Below are 20,117 nucleotides of genomic sequence, written 5' to 3' on the forward strand. Positions count from 1 at the left end.
TCAGTTATACCTAGTTAGCAAACAAACTAGGTAAATTCTGCAGCTCAATTTTTTTTCTGTAAACTGGGTCTTCAGTGCTTTGACTTCCTGTTGTCAAATTACTGACCCCCAAAATCCCTGTTAGCATGTGAGTGATTGGATGGATGTGTCCTGTGGTGGTCTATTACTTCGGTCCAGTCTAATACAAGGTCTTATTTTGGAGTCTATTCGTTTGTTGAGTGCAGTGTTACTACTCCGAAACTGTGACGCGAAAAGCCAGATAACAAACTGGCATTTTATTTGGAACATGGGGGAGTGAAATCCATGAGCCTAAACAAGCCTGTCTCTGCATGTCATTTACAGATGTTTACAGATGTTTTTCATGCATTAATCATGGGATGATGGCCTCCATCTGTCTTGGATCTGGTGTGCATGTTTACTACTTAAGGCTGAGGCCTATGCTTTTCCTGTGGTGTTCTAGGGTTCGCAGAAACAGTGAAAAACTGGGGAACCCAGAGAAGCAGAGGAAGCGTCTGGATAGGAAGGCAGCGTCCTCGGCCAACCTCCTCACCCGCTCCCCCAGCCTGGAGAGGTTAGCCATCACTCACAGCTGTCACCACATGCACGAATTGCTAACTCTTTCCTATGGCTACTGCAGCCTTGTGTCAAACACTTGCTGGAACTTTAAGAGCCCAGATGAATAATAATAAAATTCCTTTCGCATGAAAAGCTGACAGATACTCACCGTGTCATTCTGAAGTCACAGGCTGCTTGATGCTCATCTCTGTGAAGTTGTTTTACATATCTGTCTCACATGACTATTTTGTGTGTCCACAGCCGAGCCAAGGAACTGATCGCTAGTGCAGGTATGACTCACTCTCCACTGTCTCAGCTCAGGTGAACTTATCTCTGTTCACTTATATATTAAGGGTTTCTCTCCAGAATTTTATATAAGGTGCAGATATCAAAAAGAAGATGTGTTGTTGGTGTAAGAACCAAACATTCAGTGTAGTTTTTTGGTGCCCCAGCAGTACTCACTCAGGCTTCTCTTCGCTCCAGTGGCAACAGGTGAGTCAGCCAATCAAAAGAGAGCCTGTCTTCTAATTACCTGACTGTTTTCCAAGCAAGCCAATAAAAATATAGCAGACTTCAAGTAAACAGAGAAACCAAATTCTGGAAGGGTGGATGGTGGATGGTGGGCAGGGCGTGGGTGTGGCTGAGAGCAGTAAGTGCTTTGTTATAAGTTCCAAGTGTGGTTTTGGTTTTAAGGTTCTGTTTTCTGAATACAGGTTGCAAGCATTTGTTTGTGGACCTTTGATACTTTCACACACCAGCATCAGAACTGGACCACAGAGCAATGGAAGAAGGTGGTCTGGTCTGATGGAGACAGTGTGATGCTTTGACAATTTTCTGAGAAACCTTGAGTTCTTCACTCATGTGGATGTTACTTTGACACATAACACCTCCCTCAACAAGTCCATCCCTTCATAGAAACAGTATTTCCTGATGGTAGTGGGCTGTTAAATATCATACCAAAATGACCAAAGTGTTTCAATGTTAGTGATTGAAAAGACAAGACAAAGCTTGAATCCAAAGACCCAGTATCAGGAGACTCAGATACTGTCAGAGCTGAATACCATCCTCCATCCATCCATCTTCTACCACTTCTGTTTTCGGGTCGTGGGGGTGCTGGAGCCAATCCCAGCTAACGTTCCAGGAAAGGGCAGGCAACTGGGTACACCCTGGACAGGTTGCCAGTCCAGCACAAGGCCAACACACAGAGACAAACAAACACACTCTCGGACAATTTTGAGTCACCAGTTAACCTAAACATGATGTCTTTGGATGGTGGCAGGAAACCCACGCAGACATGGGGGGGAACATGCAAACTCCACACAGAAAGGCCCCAGGCACCCAGCCTGGATAGCTGAATATCATGTCTGCAAAAATACTGTTATGTTGGCACAGACTCCTGCAGGAGACTCGTATCAATGATATAGACAGTATCTGCAATTAGATGACACAGGTTAGGTATTTGTATAAAGACAAAGCCTTTTGATTGGCAGGTGACCTTTTATTTGATGTGTGATGCCAATACAGTACAGCTGTGCTGTCTCAATATCACAAGCAGAGCAAATTGACTTGTTCCACTCAAAGTAGCTTCTGGGGATTTGAAGAGTCAGTGGTCAGTGATTTCTTTGAAGCAGGGACTGTTCCCACATCTTGGCCTGAGTTGAACTGTGCACCCAGGGAGCCCCTCACTGTTTCACACATGTAGTCATTTGAGCAGAAATGAGTGCAGTTCCACATATTTGTGGTTAGATTGGGGTTGTCCATCAGTCTATGTTTTGGATTCTCTTTGGAGTTAACAGCCACTGATGTCAGCTGAATACAGTGTTTTTGTTTGGAAACATATCAGGCTGTCCTTTATGCCTGTCAGTAAGCTAAAACAGTTTAATTTTATGCTAAAGAGAATGAAAACTTTAGGACATCTATGCTGTTAAATGTGTGAATGGTGTTGAAAGGCTCTGACACCATAAATGTTAGTGGGAGCTAATAAGTGTTGGGAGCCCAAACGTTTCAAAACCAGCCCAAGTCCCTGCTGACACGAAACCACTTGACTACCAGCTTCTTCGATGGCTATCTTAACTGCTAAACTTCCCCTTTAGACACACACATCACTCAGGAGGACCTTTCTCCCTCCTGCTTCAATCTTTTTATGTGAGGTTTCACGAAGCAAAACCCCCAACGGGCCTGTTCTCCCGAGAATACAGTCAGCTGAGCTGCGGCTTCACTCTAGCTCACCTGATGGAATGATGGATTGCCTCTGCAGAAGAGGATGCTAGGAAAATATATTTTTGTGCTCCCTTCCTCTTTGCCTCTCATTCAGCTTTGAAGCTCCAATGATAATTGTGTTTGGCTTAAGTCTAGCTGAGTGTGAAAGGAAATGATTAGCATAAAGTACAGAAACTGTCCTTGTGAGTTCCTGATCAGACAGATGATCTAGATTTGATGCATTTTTTAGACCATGATGTGGTCACGTGTCACGTGACACTTTTGATGCTATCGACAGGAATTGATCAACATTTTTTCCGCTGAGTTTGTTTTCATCCTGTGACCTCCTGAACCAGCCAGGTGATTTGATCACACAGTTATAGTCTAATCCTTGGGCTCTTCTCTGGAGGTCTTTGTTTCTGTTTCTGCTGCACAATGAATCTTGATATTGGACCACAAAGGGTCCGCCTGATTCTCAGAAAAATTAATAAGCATTTGAGGAAGCTATTGAAATTGACCTTTTCGGCCTATTACCGCAATGTCATGGTCAGACAGAAAGTGAGAGATCGTGACCCTCGTGAACTTCCATATCTCACGCTTCGTAGTTGAAGCCTCCAGGCTAAGAAAAGAGTTGCCAAGGTTAGAGGGAATAGATCAAATAGAAAAAAAAATCCACCTTGAATAAGCTGGAATTTAAAGCTCTTCGGATGCTGATCTTTATTTGTCTGTCTAATGTTGGCTTTCATTGTCACACAGGATCCCTTGGGTCCAGAAGAGGAACCTACAGCCAAGGTACAAGTCACTTCTACTCTGCATCTTTGCTTTCTTATGGACAGAGCAGGCTTTTCTAGCAGTATACACTGCAAAACTGTTACACAATTCACACACAGTCATCAGCTTTGTGGCTTGTCAGCTGACCAGTTTAACTCATAAAGGGACAAATGAAGAGGAAACAATCCCAGTGGGATTGTAACACTGCTCTGCTGGTCTCTCCTGCTCTGTCTTGCTAGACATATTGTTTGCTGATGTGTCAAGGGCAAAAAATTAACTACATAATAACTAGTGAAAGCTTGTTGTAGAACCTCCAAGGTTCCATTAAACACACCACCTTCTTGCCGTGACAATGCCATAAGCTAACCACTGAACCACTTTGCCGCCCATAAAACATTGAATAACACAATGTAATTACAAATTTGAAACTTGTTAAAATTCACTATAATATCAGTTGCCGCTGCACTAATTCCATTAGTACAACAGAAGGTTTATGTCTTAGTCAACACACTGTTTACAAAAACCCTTTAATTACTGAATATCTTTTCTTTATAAATTAAAAACCTGCTTGAAAAGTGAGGCTTTATTCCTCTTGTGCCAGTAAATGTGAGTTTTTAATGGGAAATTGCAGTCGGAAAGTGCAGGAATTACTGAGTTCCACAGTGATCACAGAACAGAGAAGTCGACACAACTGGAAATAATCAGTGAATGAAAACAGAGACTCTGTTGTCCTGATGGGAATAGCGCTAAGTTCAATGACAAACTGACAGACATGTCTGCAGGCAAATTAAATCAAATGTGAAAACCACAATGTGCATAAGGAAGAAAAGGACAAGTAAAAGGATGGTGCGGTGTTTGTGTGCTTGCTTCTACGTTGCTAATTGGTGCTGTCTTTGTTCCAGGCCAATCGATCAAGATGTTCATCCGAGGCCGGCCAATAACCATGTACATTCCATCCAACATCCAGAACTATGAAGATCTGAAGATGGAGCCGCCTTCAGAGAGGCTGGAGCTGGACTGGGTGTATCCTTTTACAGCAGTGCTCAGCTGCTCGTTTGTATTTATGAGGCTCATGTTTCTTCACCCTATCCATGTCTTACTAGGCACAATATGTTCCTGGTTATTACCACTGTGATACTCTGAGTATCTGAGTCTGGGAGCCAAATGAACAGCTGAGCTGTGTTGGGATGGTTCAGCATCATTAGTTCATTTATGGAAGTTTTTATGGGACATTGTATCCACAAACAAGTGTTCTTCTTAATCTTGTCTCATAAAATCATATTCACAAATATACTGAGATCTGGAGCGCGTTAGCTGCTCCAGTTCCCACAGGTTGAAGTGGTTAACAAACTTAAGACTTATTCATGTCCTGATTTTTAAACTTTAAAATGTATTAAAACATTTGTGAGAATCATGTATTTAGCCTTCCCACCTCCCTTTGTAAGCCACATTGCATGCCTGGGCTCGTACACTCAGCTGTGGTATGAGTTTGATAAAACCCCCGCAAGCAAATCAGAAGGAAGTCACAGATGTCATGTGACCAACCGTACAAAATGTTTACACATTGAGTTATGCATGCTTGTCAATTGTTTTGTGTTTGACTGGATATGACGAAGATAAAAGCATCCTTAGTTATTCACCTTCATGTCGAAAATTCATGTGTTTAAATCTTCACATTCCTTTATGGGTGGCACAGTTTTAATTATTGAATTGTTAAAGTTCTTTACAGTGATGTGTGAAAGGTTTCTTTTACTAATAAGGACTGATTGATTGATTGATTAACATGACCATTCCTTGATTCTCTGATGCCAGCTATGGTTACCGGGGTCGTGACTGCCGAGACAACTTGTACTTCCTTCCTACAGGGGAGGCAGTCTACTTTATTGCCTGTGTCATTGTGCTTTACCACATCAACAACAGAACACAACGACACTACCGCAAACACACCGACTGTGTTCGCTGGTCAGTATGAGATAACTTAGAAGATGAAAAAAGATTAAAACAGGCTGATACGAAGCATCCGCAGAATAAAAAAAGTCTCTTCATGCTCAAAATAAAAATCATTCAAAACAAACATAAAACAAAATAGGCAGAAATGCCATAACAGACAACCAGGAAAACATGACAGTTGATGCACTTCAGACTTAGATGCTGCACAGAGCTAGAGGGCTGATGTTTTATGAGAAATAGCACCTAACATTTGACATTTAACTAACAACAGAAGGAAAAAGCAGTGATGTCATTTCAACCTGTGGACAGAGTTAGTAAGTATTCCAGGTTTTATACTAAGCTCGACTAGATAACCTGTCTCCATCATCTCTATCACCCAATGGGGAAGACACCGCTTCATGAAATCCTAATATATTTTTCGATATACTGACAATGCCATAAATCTTTAAGTAAAGATGCCCAATATAATCACTCTATGAACTCTAGTCTTCTATAACATATTTAAACCATGATGTCATGATGTCATGTATTGAGCTCAGCCAAATGCAAATACAAACGCTCTTGTGGACTATACTGGGATTCAACTGATGCCAGCCTTTTAATAATGACCCAACAGCACATTGCCAACACCACTAGGGGCCAGATAGGGACAAAGTGGCGTAAATATATATATATATATAAAAGTAGGTCAGTCAGGGGGGGTGAATGTTATTCGGATCACTGCTCTTTGGATCCTTCATTGATCTAATGATTATCGCCTGACTGCAAGCAATAGACATTAATTTATTACTTGGTACATTATTTGTAATACACTATTATTTTTATTTATTTTGGAAGATTGAACATTTTTGCTTTTAATTGGGTGTTTGTTTTTTTTTTTAATTCCCGGTTGAATGGTCTTAGTTTGTACTGTCTTCAAGGGTGGCAATCTTAATTTTGTTGTAAATGTTTTATTTAATGACAATAAAGGCTTTCTAATTCTCTGATTTCTGAGCAGACTCAGAGCAGCTTGTGCAAACTGAAAAACAGAGAAGACACTGGACTGTGAGTCCAGACAATCAGACATTCAGAATAATAATAATAATAATAGAATTCAGAAGTTTTAATCAGAATTACTTTCAGTTTACTTTCATTTCATAATTGGCAGAAACAACACTATATTTGAAACAAACTTCTTTTTCTCTCCAGGGAACATATTTATCTACATGAGTATAGTAATTGATTCTTCCTCTACCGCTTATCTAATTCCGGGTCATGGGGGTTGCTGGAGACAATCACAGCTCACAGTGGGTGAGGGCAAGGTACACACTGGACAGGTTGCCAGTCCATCGTGGGGCCAACACACAGAGACAGAGACCAACAACCACTCACACGCACACTCAGACCTACGGACAATTTAGATTCACCAATTAACCTAAACATGCATGTCTTTGGATTGTGGAAGGAAACTGCAGTACCCGGAGGAAACCCACACAAACACATGCTAACTCCACACAGAAAGAATCAAACCCACAACCTTATGGCTGTGAGGAAACAGCTTCTATGCTAACCACTATGCTGCCATGCTGCCTTTATGAATATATGCACATCTTATTAATAAGTTATTCAATTATTTTTGTGTCTCCTGCAGTCTTACCCTCCATCCTGATAAAGTGCGAGTGGCGTCTGGTCAGACAGCAGGGGTGGACAAAGACGGAAAGGTGACTCCTGCTGCATTTTTGTGCACTTCCACAGTAGCATTAAAGCAAATGTTCTAGCTGAAGTTTGGAACATGTAGTGAGTACTCTAACCTCCACATAGATGTGAAATGTTCCAAATCTCCATTTAGGTTTGGATTTTTATAATCACTAATTGTCACACAAACATTAAAAAAGGTGTTTGACTAGTCTTGTATAAAAATTAATGGATAGTTTGTGTGTGTCAGCCCTTACAGCCTTGTGTTCATATCTGGGACTCCACCTCACTGGTCACACTGCAACAGATTGGCCTGGGAACCTTCCAGAGGGGAGTAGGATCAGTGGCCTTCTCTTTTGCTGTGAGTTAATTGTGAAATAAACTCTTTTAATTTAGCCACAGTGACAACCTGAATCTTACAATAAACAGGTTTCTATCTCACCTGCTGCACACATTTTTAGATCTGAGATACGGTGAAAGCACTTCCTCTTAAGGTGCGTCACAGAATCTGTTCGATAGAATGAGTGAGTCAAAACAATACATATAGGAAGAGCAAGAGCAGCAAACCTTTGCTCAGTCTCTGTTGTACTGACTGATATGTGTTAACAAACTGACCATGCGGTTTATTTTTTGGTCTGTTTTCTGGATCTGGTTTGCAGGACTCTGGAGTGTTCTTGTGTGTGATCGATGATTCCAATGAACACATGCTGTCAGTGTGGGACTGCAACAAGGGCACCAAGCAAGCAGAGGTCAAGGTAAAGATAAGTATAGTCAGGACGAAATTTAGTGAAACTAATAACTGTAGTAACAAATTTCTTTTAGCACTCTCACAGTCCCAATGAACACTTCCGGAACATGACAAGATGTAAAGAAAAATGTAAACTTAGTGTAATGTGGTTATTGTTATTGGCTCAGGGTGCTGCATTAGACTTGAAGTCAGCAGGACTGATATTTCCAGGTGTCCTGAAGGCAACAGGAAGCTAGTGTGGTCAAGTACCAGACCTTTTCAGCAGATCCATCAGCAAGAAGTGACACAGCTCATAGAGGCAGATCAGATATTTTAAAGTGTGACTTCTTTAACCTCCCTGTCTCCCAAGTCTTTGTCCCATACAATATCTGAAGACTGAGTATTATCCCTCACCTTCTATTAGACCTCCCTTCACACACAGTCATACCCTTTCATATGGCCTACAATGCAGTCGCCCATCTGGTGTTTGATCATATGTCCCATATATGACAAATGATGTGTCAGGATACCAACAGACTCATTCATTGCTTTGATTGAGTAATTGAAACTGATATTTTAATTACATTTTTAAAAGGGTGATACATAGCTTTAAGTAATTAAATACATTTCTAAACAGACCTCCTAAAACTGGAGATATCCAAGACAAAAAGGAAGAAATGAATTTCCTAAAAAACATGAATAAATGACTGTCTGTGGCCCCTGAATCAAGCTCAGTCTGCCTTTTGAATGACTGCGACTTGAAAAAAGCCATTCATCTATGTTCCCCCATATTCTGTTCTGGTCTGTGGTTCCCTGATAGTGGAACAGGCTCCTGAAGTCTGTCAGAGCAGGGATGACCTTTGCTGTCTAAAAAATTCTGTTGAAGACTTGTCTCCTAAGAGAGCCAAACTCTCTTAACACCTCAAACACCTCAACTAATTTTCTGCTTTTTATGGCTTTTATCCCAGAATGTCTTAACTTCCCTTAAAGCTATTTAAGCACAGCTTCCATGGCAACAGTGCAAATATTTTGTGTGTGTGTGTGTGTGTGTGTGTGTGTGTGCGCATGTGTTCCTGTGTGTAGTCTGTATTGCAGCAGTAGGACTGCAGATGCATCCACACCATAAATGGGTGTTTGAACTTGTTTATCAGCTGGTCAAAAGTTAACGAGCTACTTCAAGAAATGTGCATTAAGTGGACAATAACATCCAGTCCAGTGTTTGGGGCTCAGAGGGTGGGGGCTATGTGTTGGATCGGCCAACACTGATCCACACTATACAAACATACATCTAGCAGGAACAAGATAATTATACCCCTTCCTCTCTGCACAGCAGTGCAGTAGTCCATATGCCCCTTAACAGTACTGTCATGAAAGGAGCTTTTTGTGCAGATACTTTGGTGATACTTTGGTACTACCTGTACTTACTGGTCACTTCAGAGCTTGTAGCTAAAGAAAAACTAATGTAAGGTTAGAAAAATTCAGATATAACATAACTTTAAAAAGAAGAAAACATAGACAGAGATAGTTAGATAGATATATATGTAATTTTTCAACAAACACACAATTAATCTGACTGTTTCTGATCGGTTTCCAGCAGCTCATTCCAGTCTGCGCATTCAAACTAGAGCCTCACTCACCTCAGTTGTCCATCTCCTGACTGTGCAGATAGTTGCAGGCAGCCTCATAATGCAGGGTTTATAACAGGTCTGCAGAGGAACCCAGTTGTAATCTGACATGACTAGTGGAGCTAAGGTAGTTGCTCTGTAGGCTTCTTTGACATAAAGCAGACCAAATGTTATATTTTCTGGTAGGACAGCTAGCAAACTGTAAATTCAGTCAGGTGGGTGGAGAGTTAAGCATGATTGTGGTCTCGATATATTACAATGACTGGTTCAGGATATTTAGTCTGTATCTTGGCAAGAGCTTTGTGAATGACATCACATGGAACATCAGCATTTCCCTCTGGTGGGATTTGAACCAGGAGTGATATTAATGAACTCCCATGGAACATAGTTGGTGTCAGCTGGATCTTTTAACACGAGAAGTTCCTCTTTTGACTAAACTCTTCAACCCACAGAAGTATCCATCAGTTGTTGATTAAAAAAAAAAAACCTAACAAATAAAGTAAATAAAAATAAATAGTTGACAGATAAATAGACAAAAACTATAGTAAAAAATAGATTAATTTTGTGTGTCACCATACATTGCAGCTACCCAGTAACATGTTTTTTTTCTGTGTGTTAAGAGCACCAATGAGGCTGTGTTTGCAGTGGAGTTCAACCCAAGTGACAGCACCAACATCATCACATGTGGTAAATCTCACGTTTACTTCTGGACTCTGAGTGCGGGCCAGTTCACCAAGAAACAAGGCATCTTTGGAGTAAGGCTCACTGACTTTATGATGATGATGATGCTGATGATGGTCTTCTGTTCCTGTTCATGTTTCTGTTTATTGTGTCTATGTGAGTAAATGCTAAAAAAGGAAGTTTTCAGCCTCCACAGGTTATGGTTAGAAGGGGAAGTAAGAGGAATTATTCAGTAGAGGAAGAAAAAACTGAAACCTAAAATCAGCCAACTGCACTCTGAAGAGAAAAAAACATCATACATCAAATACAGTTAGCCTCAACCAGGGGCAACTGTTAATAAATCATTTATATCATTAAAATGTGAAACTTTTTACCAAATATACATTTATCCGCATCACTACAAAATACAAAAGCAAATTTTGATTTCTTACCATCTTTGTTTTGATGACATTTGATGATAGATGACAGTCTTACATTATGCTCTAAAATATTTCTGTATGACACTAATGTCAGCTGCTTTTAGTGCAGCTTTTAAGAAGATATTCCTGTTGTTATGAACACAATGTGCTGTTTCTGTTTCAGAAATACAAGAAGCCCAAATTCATCCAATGCTTCGTGTTCAGTCTGACTGGAGATGTTCTGACTGGAGACTCTGAGGGAAATATCCTAACGTGGGGGAAATCCGCTGCTGACATCAAAACTCTGGGGAAAGGAGCCAAAGGTCAGAGCGTTCAAACCTTCTGGAGTCTTTGTGTGTCTCAGTGTGGGTTCTCTCCAATGACATGCATGTGAGGCCAATTAGTGACTCCCCAACACTCCAAAGACAGGCAGTATAGATAATGGATAGAGTCTTTCTTGAAGAGGAAAATGATTAGTTTCAATGGTTTTTTGTGTCTCTTGCTATGATAGACCAACTGAATCTGTTTCATTTCACACAGAGACCTTCCAGATAATGCGTCAGACAAGAGCCCATGAGGGCAGTGTATTTACCCTGTGCACCCTGCAGGGCGGGGCTCTGCTCAGCGGAGGAGGGAAAGACCGCAAGATAATCCGCTGGAGTGCTGACCTGGCACCTGAGAGAGAGTGTGAGGTGAACCACAGCTGTATGTGTGTGTGACTCTGGTCACGTTATGTTTATGTTAGAGGAAATACTTGTTGATTAAAAGTACAGCCTGTCAATCTGATCATTTCTCCAGATTCCAGAAAAGTTCGGGGCTGTCCGCACCATCACTGATGTATATGGGGAGGAACTGTTAGTTGGTACAACCCGTAACGCGATTCTAAGAGGCACCTTCTCAGATGGCTTTGTGGCCATTGTGCAGGTATAATAACAATATTGCAAATGCACATTTGCATTGTCAAGAGCCTGTCAAAGACTTTTCTATACTCATTTCCTCATTATTGCACACACAACATGTTCAAGTTGATCTGCTGATGTTTTAAGTGAGCATTAGAATGGAGAAGAAAGCTGATTTATCTGGCCTTAAAAATGACACATTTATTGGTGGATTACACGCTGGTCCTAGTATTTCTGCTGATTTACCAGCATTTTTACCCAAAACGCCAGAGAGACGCCAGAGGTCAGAAGAGAATGGCTAGAAAGACAACAGATAAGGCCAGATTTGGTTTCACTCTGTGGGGTTTTATATGTGTTTGTCTCAGGGTCATGTAGATGAGATGTGGGGGCTGGCCACACACCCATCTCAGAACATTTTCCTCACCTGTGGACATGACAGACAGGTGTGTTTGTGGAACACAAAGGAGCACATTGTGGACTGGTGCATAAGCCTGGAGGTAAAAACTCACTGAATTTATCCACAGTAGAAATCATCTTTATATTTCACACCTGAGTGATGTGTCATGACCCTTTCTCTTATAGGAGTATGGACTATGTGCTGATTTCTGCCCCAATGGATCAGTGGTGTCAGTTGGCCTCAGCACAGGAAGGTAATGCAACACAAGGTCAATGTCAGAATGTCAATAGAAGCCTTCACACATAAAAAAAACTGTTCTGTTGTTCAGTTTTTGAAAGATTGGTAAGATAACAGTCTTTATTGGTCCCTCAAAAAATATTACAGCACCATCATCAAATAGACAAGAATAAACTGGAAAAGGTAGAGAAATTACATTGAAAGAAAGAATATTTAAATGGGAAGCACAGTTGCATAATGTTCAGCACTGTTGCCACACAGCAAGAAGGTCATGGGTTCGATTCCTGGGCCTGGGGCCTTTCTGTGCGGAGTTTTCATGTTCTCTCATTGCCTGCATGGATTTCCTCCAGGCACTCTGGTTTCCTCCCACAGTCCAAAGAAATAAATGACAAACCTTTTAATATATATGGAGCACATTTTCTGTCAGTGTGTCTGCTGGAGGTGTCCCATCCCCCTGTGACTCTTAACAGGTGGATGGTCCTCGACCTGCTGACCAGAGAGGTGGTCTCTGAATCCACTGACGGGAATGAGCAGCTATCTGTCATGAGATATTCACCAGGTCAGAGTTCACGTCCACCTTTCTCTCATCTCCTGCAGGAACGTCTGTGATGTTAGTGAGGGATATGAGCCTGTTAGAAAAGACGTTGATGAGCCTCTACAATGAGGCAGACTGGAAATCAAATCAAACAAACTGCTTTTTTATTATTATTATTAGAGGTATAATTTTACAATATTATATAATATAATATTTTTATTAAACTCGTGCTCTGTTGTGCTTTCCACACAGTCCTTCACCATGGCATCATATTATTACAGCTAAACACCTAAAAAAAAAACACCTAAAATCTAAAATGCAATGATAAAGTTATATTATAATCTCTGCAATATTATATATCACTTGTTTATAAAACTTACATTAACAGGTTATTTTTATGAAAAGGCAAATTGGGGAAGAGTGATTTAACCACATTCACAGTCTCAGGTTTAAGAGTTTGACAGAAGCTGAAACATCAGCCTGAACTACTAAAGCATGGACCTCTAGAGAAAGTGGAAACTTCTATAACCATGTGAATGGCCTCTTGTGTTTCCAGATGGCAGCTTTTTAGCTGTTGGATCCCATGACAACTTCATATACATTTACAATGTAACAGAAAGTGGCCGGCGCTATACCCGCTTTGGGAAATGCAATGTGAGTCAATATCAAACAATCATGATCCAGTTTAACTCCCTGTCACAGTGTTTTGTTCACATGGTGGATATCAGTGTTAATATTCACTGAGCTAGACACACCAGTTTTCCTGTAACATGGTTGACATTATGATGAGCACACTGCCTCAGACACTCCCAGTGCACACAATATGGTTAATATGCCACTGAAAATAGTCTCCAACTATGTTCCTATTTCCTATTTGAGAAACATATTCTGGTTTGTTTCCCCCCCATTCCCCCAAACAAAACCATGCGAGTGCAAATCTCAACAGAGTGCCTGTTAGGGTTCATAAAAATACATTGATTCTGGAGATAAAAAACAAACATCCAATACCAATAAAACACTGGCCTTAAAGTTTTGAGCTAAAAACTGGACCAAATCAAACATGTAGTGGCAGACTAACATGTTTTTTGTTTAGATGTTTTGATGCTCTCTGTCATACTCAGTATGACATCAGGTGACTTTGCATCTGTTTGTGTCCAATCAGGGTCACTCCAGCTTCATAACTCACTTGGATTGGTCCAAAGACGGGAAGTACATTATGTCTAATTCAGGCGACTATGAGATCCTTTACTGTGAGTGACCATGAATATGGATGAATATGTAGCTGGTAACTCCTCAGACAAAGTGAAGATGTACTGCTCTAACTGTGACTGTGCTTCCTCAGGGGACATTGCAGCAGGCTGTAAACTGCTGAGGAATCGCTTTGAAAGCAAGGACAGAGAGTGGGCCTCCTACACTTGTGTGTTGGGCTTCCATGTCATGGGTAGGAGGCAACAACTGAGGCTGTGTTGTGTGTGATTTTACTTTGATACCATGAAGGTGACTGTGGTGCCATGTTGTTCCAGGTGTGTGGTTAGAAGGCTCAGATGGCACAGACATCAACGCCCTGTGTCGTTCCCACAGTGAGAGGGTGGTGGCTGTGGCTGATGACTTCTGTAAGGTCCACCTCTTCCAGTACCCCTGTCCTAAACTAAAGGTAAACTCCTACCCCTCAGCCTGTCTTTGCATGCACAGCAACTGCTGCTGTCAGTTAAAGAAGATAAACCTGTTTGTGAGTGAGAAGTTAACACAATGAAGTCGTCACTTTGATCTGGTTGAACCTGTCTGTCTTCAGAAAATCTGCCCGTTCAACAGTCAAATCCGACTGATCACTAGTTTATTTATATATTTAAAAAATGTTGAACATATAGAAAAAAAACATAAAATTTTTTATCAATTCAATACCTACACTGCTTATCCATCAGGGTCTGGGCAAGGGAGGGGTCATCCTGGACAGGTGGCCATTGTATGTCAAAGTCAAAGTCAGCTTTATTTATCTCCTGTTGGGAAAGATTGTTGTGGAGATAAAAGACACACAGTGTACATATGTGCAAGCCAGCAGTCAATAAATATATACAATAAACCTAGTAACACACAACCAACAGCACTGTCTTCCATACATATCCACACACATACATACAAGCCAGACCCAGATTAATATCACACTATAAAAACCATAAAAGCTACTAGTTCTGTCCAGCCTCCGTTTGCTTATTGATAAGTTTGGTTGAGATTAGAATTAATAAATGTTTATAACGGTTGTATTTGCACAGTGGAACACGATACTTACTCACTGACTTCATTAATGTATATTTAGAATGTAAGATGTGTGACATATCCTGTATAATGTTGTTAGCCTGCTTGATAGTGGCCCACACAGAAAGGTCATGGGGGGAGCGAGGCACAGGCCTACCTGTAATCTTCACTGCAGGCTTAACCAGGCTAAGAATTTGGTTCTTTGCTTTAATTGTTCAATTGCCAAACCAGCTTGTTATGCCATTAAATGGCATGGACTCTAAAATGGCTCGGTAGATAATTTCCATAATATTTTTTTTACTGGATACTTAAATGAGGTGACCTGCTCGACACTATGGTCATGTATGACCAGTGGACTGTAGTCTCCAGCTGAGCCAGGATCCAATATCTTTTCTACAGTTTTACTGGTGTTAATCTACAAACCAGTCTCTGTGAGTGTTTGATTCTGACTTGTTTGAGAGCAGGCTGCAAATAACTGTGCCATCTGAGAATTTTAGTATATATTGGTTGGGATGTGAGCTGACACAGTCATTGGTGTATATATGGAGTGAGAACAGTCTCAGAATGAACTCTTGCGGGGCTTTTCACGAATGCACATGCTTTGTTTCGTAGTTGCATGTATTTAATCCATTCAAACTTCATTCAATATATTCAGACTTTCACTCTTGCTGAAATAAAATAAAATATAGAAACAGATGGATAGAGAGAGAGAGGCGCCCAGGACTCAAACCCAGAACCTTCTTGCTCTGAGGATCGCTGTTAGCCACTATTCCATCCATGACACCCGTAAAATATTTTTGTCACAAAAAATCTTGAAAGCCATAGAGATGCTCTGATGCAGAGCACAGTGCTAATACTAAGAAAATGTGTTAAATCGGTGGGTATTAAATTTGTTTCTTTATAAAAACAGTGTTCAAAACAATGCTGTTGAAGTTTGCTGCTCAGCACTGTGTGATACTAAGGTGAAATAATATCACAGCAAAGTAAAAATGCTATGTGTTTATAATTTAAAGTTTTATTTCAGACACTTCAAACTTGATGTCATACACTGCATTTCCAATTACCTGCTTAAAGCACAATTTGAAATTCCAAATTTGAGTCACAAAAACCTTAAAACCACTCACCTAAAGAGATTTTCACACAGACATCAACGCCCTGTGTCGTTCCCACACAGAGAGGGTGGTGGCCAAAGTAAAATGGACACACTTTTTCAACATTGAAGAAAGACTTCCAGAAACTTCAAAAAGTTCCTCACATGTGGTTGCTATCCAGTATCAGGGTTTTCTGTCACAGTCAAATCAAACATCAGGTTCTTTTGTGAGTATAATTTGGCCATGGGCCAGAGCATGAACAAGAATGGTTATTTGTCACTATATGCCACTGTCGGTAGGGATGGTATGAATAAGTGGGACAGACAAATGGATGGACAGATGGAAATCTGTTGGCATGTTTAATCACTATGCCACAGTAGCAGAAATTCTTATAACGTCTCACACAGAACACTGACAATTGTGTTTTGTTGACTTTTCCCAAAAGCACCTTAAAACTAGACCAGCCTTTTTTGCATAGACAAAACAGTCAGTGATGAGTTTTGAGAGGTTTGGTTTGAAGAATGTCTGTCAACTTTGATGAAGACAATACACACAAACATTTTCTAGGGGTCATTAGACTCCAGCTTTCTTGAACAACCTTGTCCTTGTCCAGTCCATAAAGACAGTTTAGATTTCACGCATAAAGGTGTTGCTGAGAAATGAACTAACTTCCTGTTTGATGTGCTTTGGCTTGTACAAATGAGCAGTGATATTTTTGTGTGGTAGAGTAGTTTCAGCAGTTTTGCGTCAGAGTAAGGTGAGGTGAATTGTAAGGGATTTTTTGGTCATGGTTACAGCCTGGGAGCCTCCTCAGTAAGAAGGGTATGAACAGTGTTGATATTACCAAGTCTAATTTCTTTTCTTTGTCCCAAAGTAGGTCAATTTCAATGTTGCAGTGGCACAAAGTAAAAAAAAAAACAAAGCAGTGATATTAGATAGAGTGTGAAGGATATGGATGAAGTCAAAAGAAGCAAGAAAAAATAAAATAAATAGTAAATTAGTGGAATGGAAAAATGTAAATAACCTTATTTACATTTGGCTGCCTATATGTGGTCTACTGGGAGTAGTGCTGGTTGTACGGTCAGCTGCAAAAAGGAATGATCTGCGGTAACATTTGCTCATATATTTGTGGTGGAGCAGCAACTAGCTCTCTTGGCAACGCTAAGAGAATTAATACAGGAATATTCTGTTTCTCCAAGATTACTTCATTAACACTCGGTGTCCCTGAGCCCTGTCACAGAAGCTAACTCTAACTATAAAGCTTCAACCAAATTTTTCTCATTGTTTAAATGTCATTTTTGACCTCCATAGTTACCAGGTTTGACCAAATCAAGACCCAGTGAGATGTGTAGTAGGTAAGCTACTGCAATGTGAAATAAGAAAAATTAATGTCTGTAAAGGGAGCTACAATCTGTTCATTTTGTTTATCACTACACAGTGAAATGTGTCAAAGATGAGATGATTGTTCCATCCACTGTCGGAGAAGATGAAGAGTGTGAATGTCATTGATACTGTGTGTTGTGTCGTGGATGACTAGATGTACAAGTGTTTCCTCCCATAAAAATTCAAAGTATCGCTTAAAAAAGTAGAAGTAGAGTTTGCATGTTCTCCCTCTGCCTGTGTGGGCCTGTGTGGGTCAAACAAGGTTCTCCAGCTTCCTCCCACAGTTCAAAAGCATGCACATTATGTTCATTACGAATTTTCAGTTTGCCTTAGATTTGAATGGGAATGGTTGTTTTTCTTGTTATGTTAGTCCTGGGATGGACTGGCAACTTGTTCACTGGCAAGCTTGTTCTGGGTTTTCAATGTAGTCAGCCATTGACTGAATTAGTTCAATGTCCTCCGCAACTCTGCATGGATAAGCAATATAGATAATAGATGGATGGTCGATCGATCTCTTTTTTTCTCTCTAGGCACCCAGCCACAAGTATGAAGGCCATGGCAGCCATGTTACCAACGTCTGTTTCACCCACAATGACTCCCACCTGCTCTCCATGGGCGGGAAGGACACCTGCATCCTTCAGTGGAGGGTGATTGGAGGCGGGGCAGTCGATGGTCGGTTGGAAAAACAGGGTGCAGCCCTGTCCACCTTCACCAGCTCTACAGAACCTGCCACCAGCTAGGAAGGACTGATGCTACTGAGAGCATCTGAGAGGGGACTGTTTACACCCAGAAACAGAGGCGTGTTAGCAACAGGACAGCAGACATGGCTGGTGGCTCCTTTTGGCCCCTCTGGTGCTGCCACTGTGTCAGATTCATACAGAACGTGTAGAGGGATCCTCATCAGGAGAAATGCCTATATTCCTTTTACTCTTAATCATGTAAATTGTTGTGAAATTGTACAGTGGTGCACTTTCCATTGCATAGATTATCATCAGTCTGTTGCATATGAGGTGAAGCCCATTGGAAGTGATTGTATGCCTGCACAGAACATGACTGGACCTCTGCTTTGATGTTGGTTTCTCGCCAAACTTTACCAAAGTGCTGCATCAGGGTCAACACCATTGTGCCCATAGCGTTTTTATGTTGTTGTTGTTGTTGTTGTTGTTTTTTTGTTTTTTTTTTATTATTAATATTTTGATCAGTTTTTGGTTGGCATCTAATTTGAAATTGCTTTTGCTTGCATTAGACAGACTGTGACAAGCTTGTTATAATCTTATCAACTTTCACCTTCTCTGAATGATACGTTTCTCTAGCAGTTGTAAGTAAACTTGAACATGGTTACTTTAGTACTAAAGTAAGTATATATATGCTGTTTTAAATATATATATATATTTAAAACAGCATTTTGAGTACGGTGATGTATTATCTGTCACTCCCCCAATAAATTACTCATGACTGAAAACTGTAATGTGAGTGATGAGTCACTAGTGGGCAGTGCTACTCCAAAAACTGTGTGCTGTGCTGTGTTGACAAAACATTCCCCAATCACCAAGACCAGAAATCCTCACACTGGGCTCATTCAAAGAGTTGTACCAGACTGTTCCATTTCAGTTAATAAAACTTTAAGCTTTAGCACTGAAACTCTTTTTTATATGAAAAAATAAGTGAGTGGTGCCCAAGTTGGGGTTCAGGACCTATCATAATTTTAAAAATATATCAGAAAATGAGAGTCAGTACTACTACACAAAAACATTTTAAAAGTGTAGTCATGAAATGACATTTTCACTTAAAATTGCTCTAAATGGAAATGGTGTGAAGTGACCACTTTAACAGCATACATAGAATTTGATCATTGATGTTTTCATGTGACATTATAATTTCAGTGGTGCAGGTGGTTAAACTGGTACAAATTTTTCCCTCATATTTTGCAAAACATCATATTATAGACTGTTCATGTTTTTACAGGTGAGGTACAATGGTAATAGTCCCTTTGAAATCTAACATAATAAAAATTGTAGAAGCTGAAGTAAAAGTGGACTTACCTTAGATTTAATCTAAATTGAACACTTGGGTAAATGCAGTTGATTAAGGCCAACATTGTCCCCTAAAGTAAGAGGTGAAAGATGAGTATGGAATAGAAGAAAACTTTTATTGTAGTTGGAAGGGCTGAATATGAAATTCTAAATCAATTAGGAGATGCAATTTAAAATGTAACTTTTTTTTACCTGGTGACTAACCGACCAGACATTTGAAGTGGTGGACAAACAGCAGAAGGAGGCAGCGGTGACAGATTTAACCATCTCAAGAGATAACAACATAAGGAAGAAGGATTCAAATCATCTCAGTATGCACTCTTGGGATGAAATACTGTAGTCATAAATATACTGTGTGCAGTTCATTCATTAATCTTCAACCGCTTATCGGTTTCCGGGTCGCGGAGGGGGGGGGGGCAATCCCAGCCCACACCGGGGGAGGGCGGGGTACACCCTGGACAGATCGCCCGCCCATCGCTGGGCCAACACACAGAGACGAACAACCACTCACACTCACCAATTAACCCAAACATGGTGTCTTTGGACGGCGGGAGGAAACCCACGCAGACACACTCCCCAGGCCCGGAAATCGAAGCAGCTAACCACTATGCCGCCGTGCTGCCCTGCTGTGTGCCAATGGCTCATTATTTAAACATAACTCTGACTTTTTCATCAGCTTGAGGTGTATCTACTTTTTCATTTCAATTAT

At 40.6% G+C, this 20,117-nt stretch overlaps 1 protein-coding gene across 6 annotated transcripts in view; it reads left to right on the forward strand.

The window, feature by feature from the left end:
- eml3 (EMAP like 3) overlaps positions 1–18,935 on the forward strand; it is a 35,580-nt gene extending 16,645 nt beyond the window's left edge. For 5 of the 6 annotated variants that reach the window (XM_029526330.1, XM_029526332.1, XM_029526331.1 and 2 more), the window contains exons 6-25: positions 461–571; positions 817–845; positions 3,511–3,546; positions 4,428–4,548; positions 5,338–5,487; positions 7,106–7,175; positions 7,400–7,510; positions 7,809–7,904; positions 10,122–10,256; positions 10,765–10,903; positions 11,121–11,272; positions 11,379–11,504; positions 11,845–11,976; positions 12,062–12,129; positions 12,584–12,672; positions 13,205–13,302; positions 13,811–13,898; positions 13,991–14,089; positions 14,172–14,302; positions 17,906–18,935. In XM_029526330.1, the coding sequence (XP_029382190.1) occupies positions 461–571; positions 817–845; positions 3,511–3,546; positions 4,428–4,548; positions 5,338–5,487; positions 7,106–7,175; positions 7,400–7,510; positions 7,809–7,904; positions 10,122–10,256; positions 10,765–10,903; positions 11,121–11,272; positions 11,379–11,504; positions 11,845–11,976; positions 12,062–12,129; positions 12,584–12,672; positions 13,205–13,302; positions 13,811–13,898; positions 13,991–14,089; positions 14,172–14,302; positions 17,906–18,115 (2,191 nt within the window). In that variant the 3' untranslated portion in view covers positions 18,116–18,935. The remainder of the gene's footprint in view (positions 1–460; positions 572–816; positions 846–3,510; positions 3,547–4,427; positions 4,549–5,337; positions 5,488–7,105; positions 7,176–7,399; positions 7,511–7,808; positions 7,905–10,121; positions 10,257–10,764; positions 10,904–11,120; positions 11,273–11,378; positions 11,505–11,844; positions 11,977–12,061; positions 12,130–12,583; positions 12,673–13,204; positions 13,303–13,810; positions 13,899–13,990; positions 14,090–14,171; positions 14,303–17,905) is intronic. The other variant, XM_029526335.1, reaches the window with a different exon arrangement.
- The last annotated feature ends 1,182 nt before the right edge of the window (positions 18,936–20,117 follow it).

The sequence above is a fragment of the Echeneis naucrates genome, chromosome 18 (assembly GCF_900963305.1).
Source record: "Echeneis naucrates chromosome 18, fEcheNa1.1, whole genome shotgun sequence".
NCBI lineage: Eukaryota > Metazoa > Chordata > Actinopteri > Carangiformes > Echeneidae > Echeneis > Echeneis naucrates.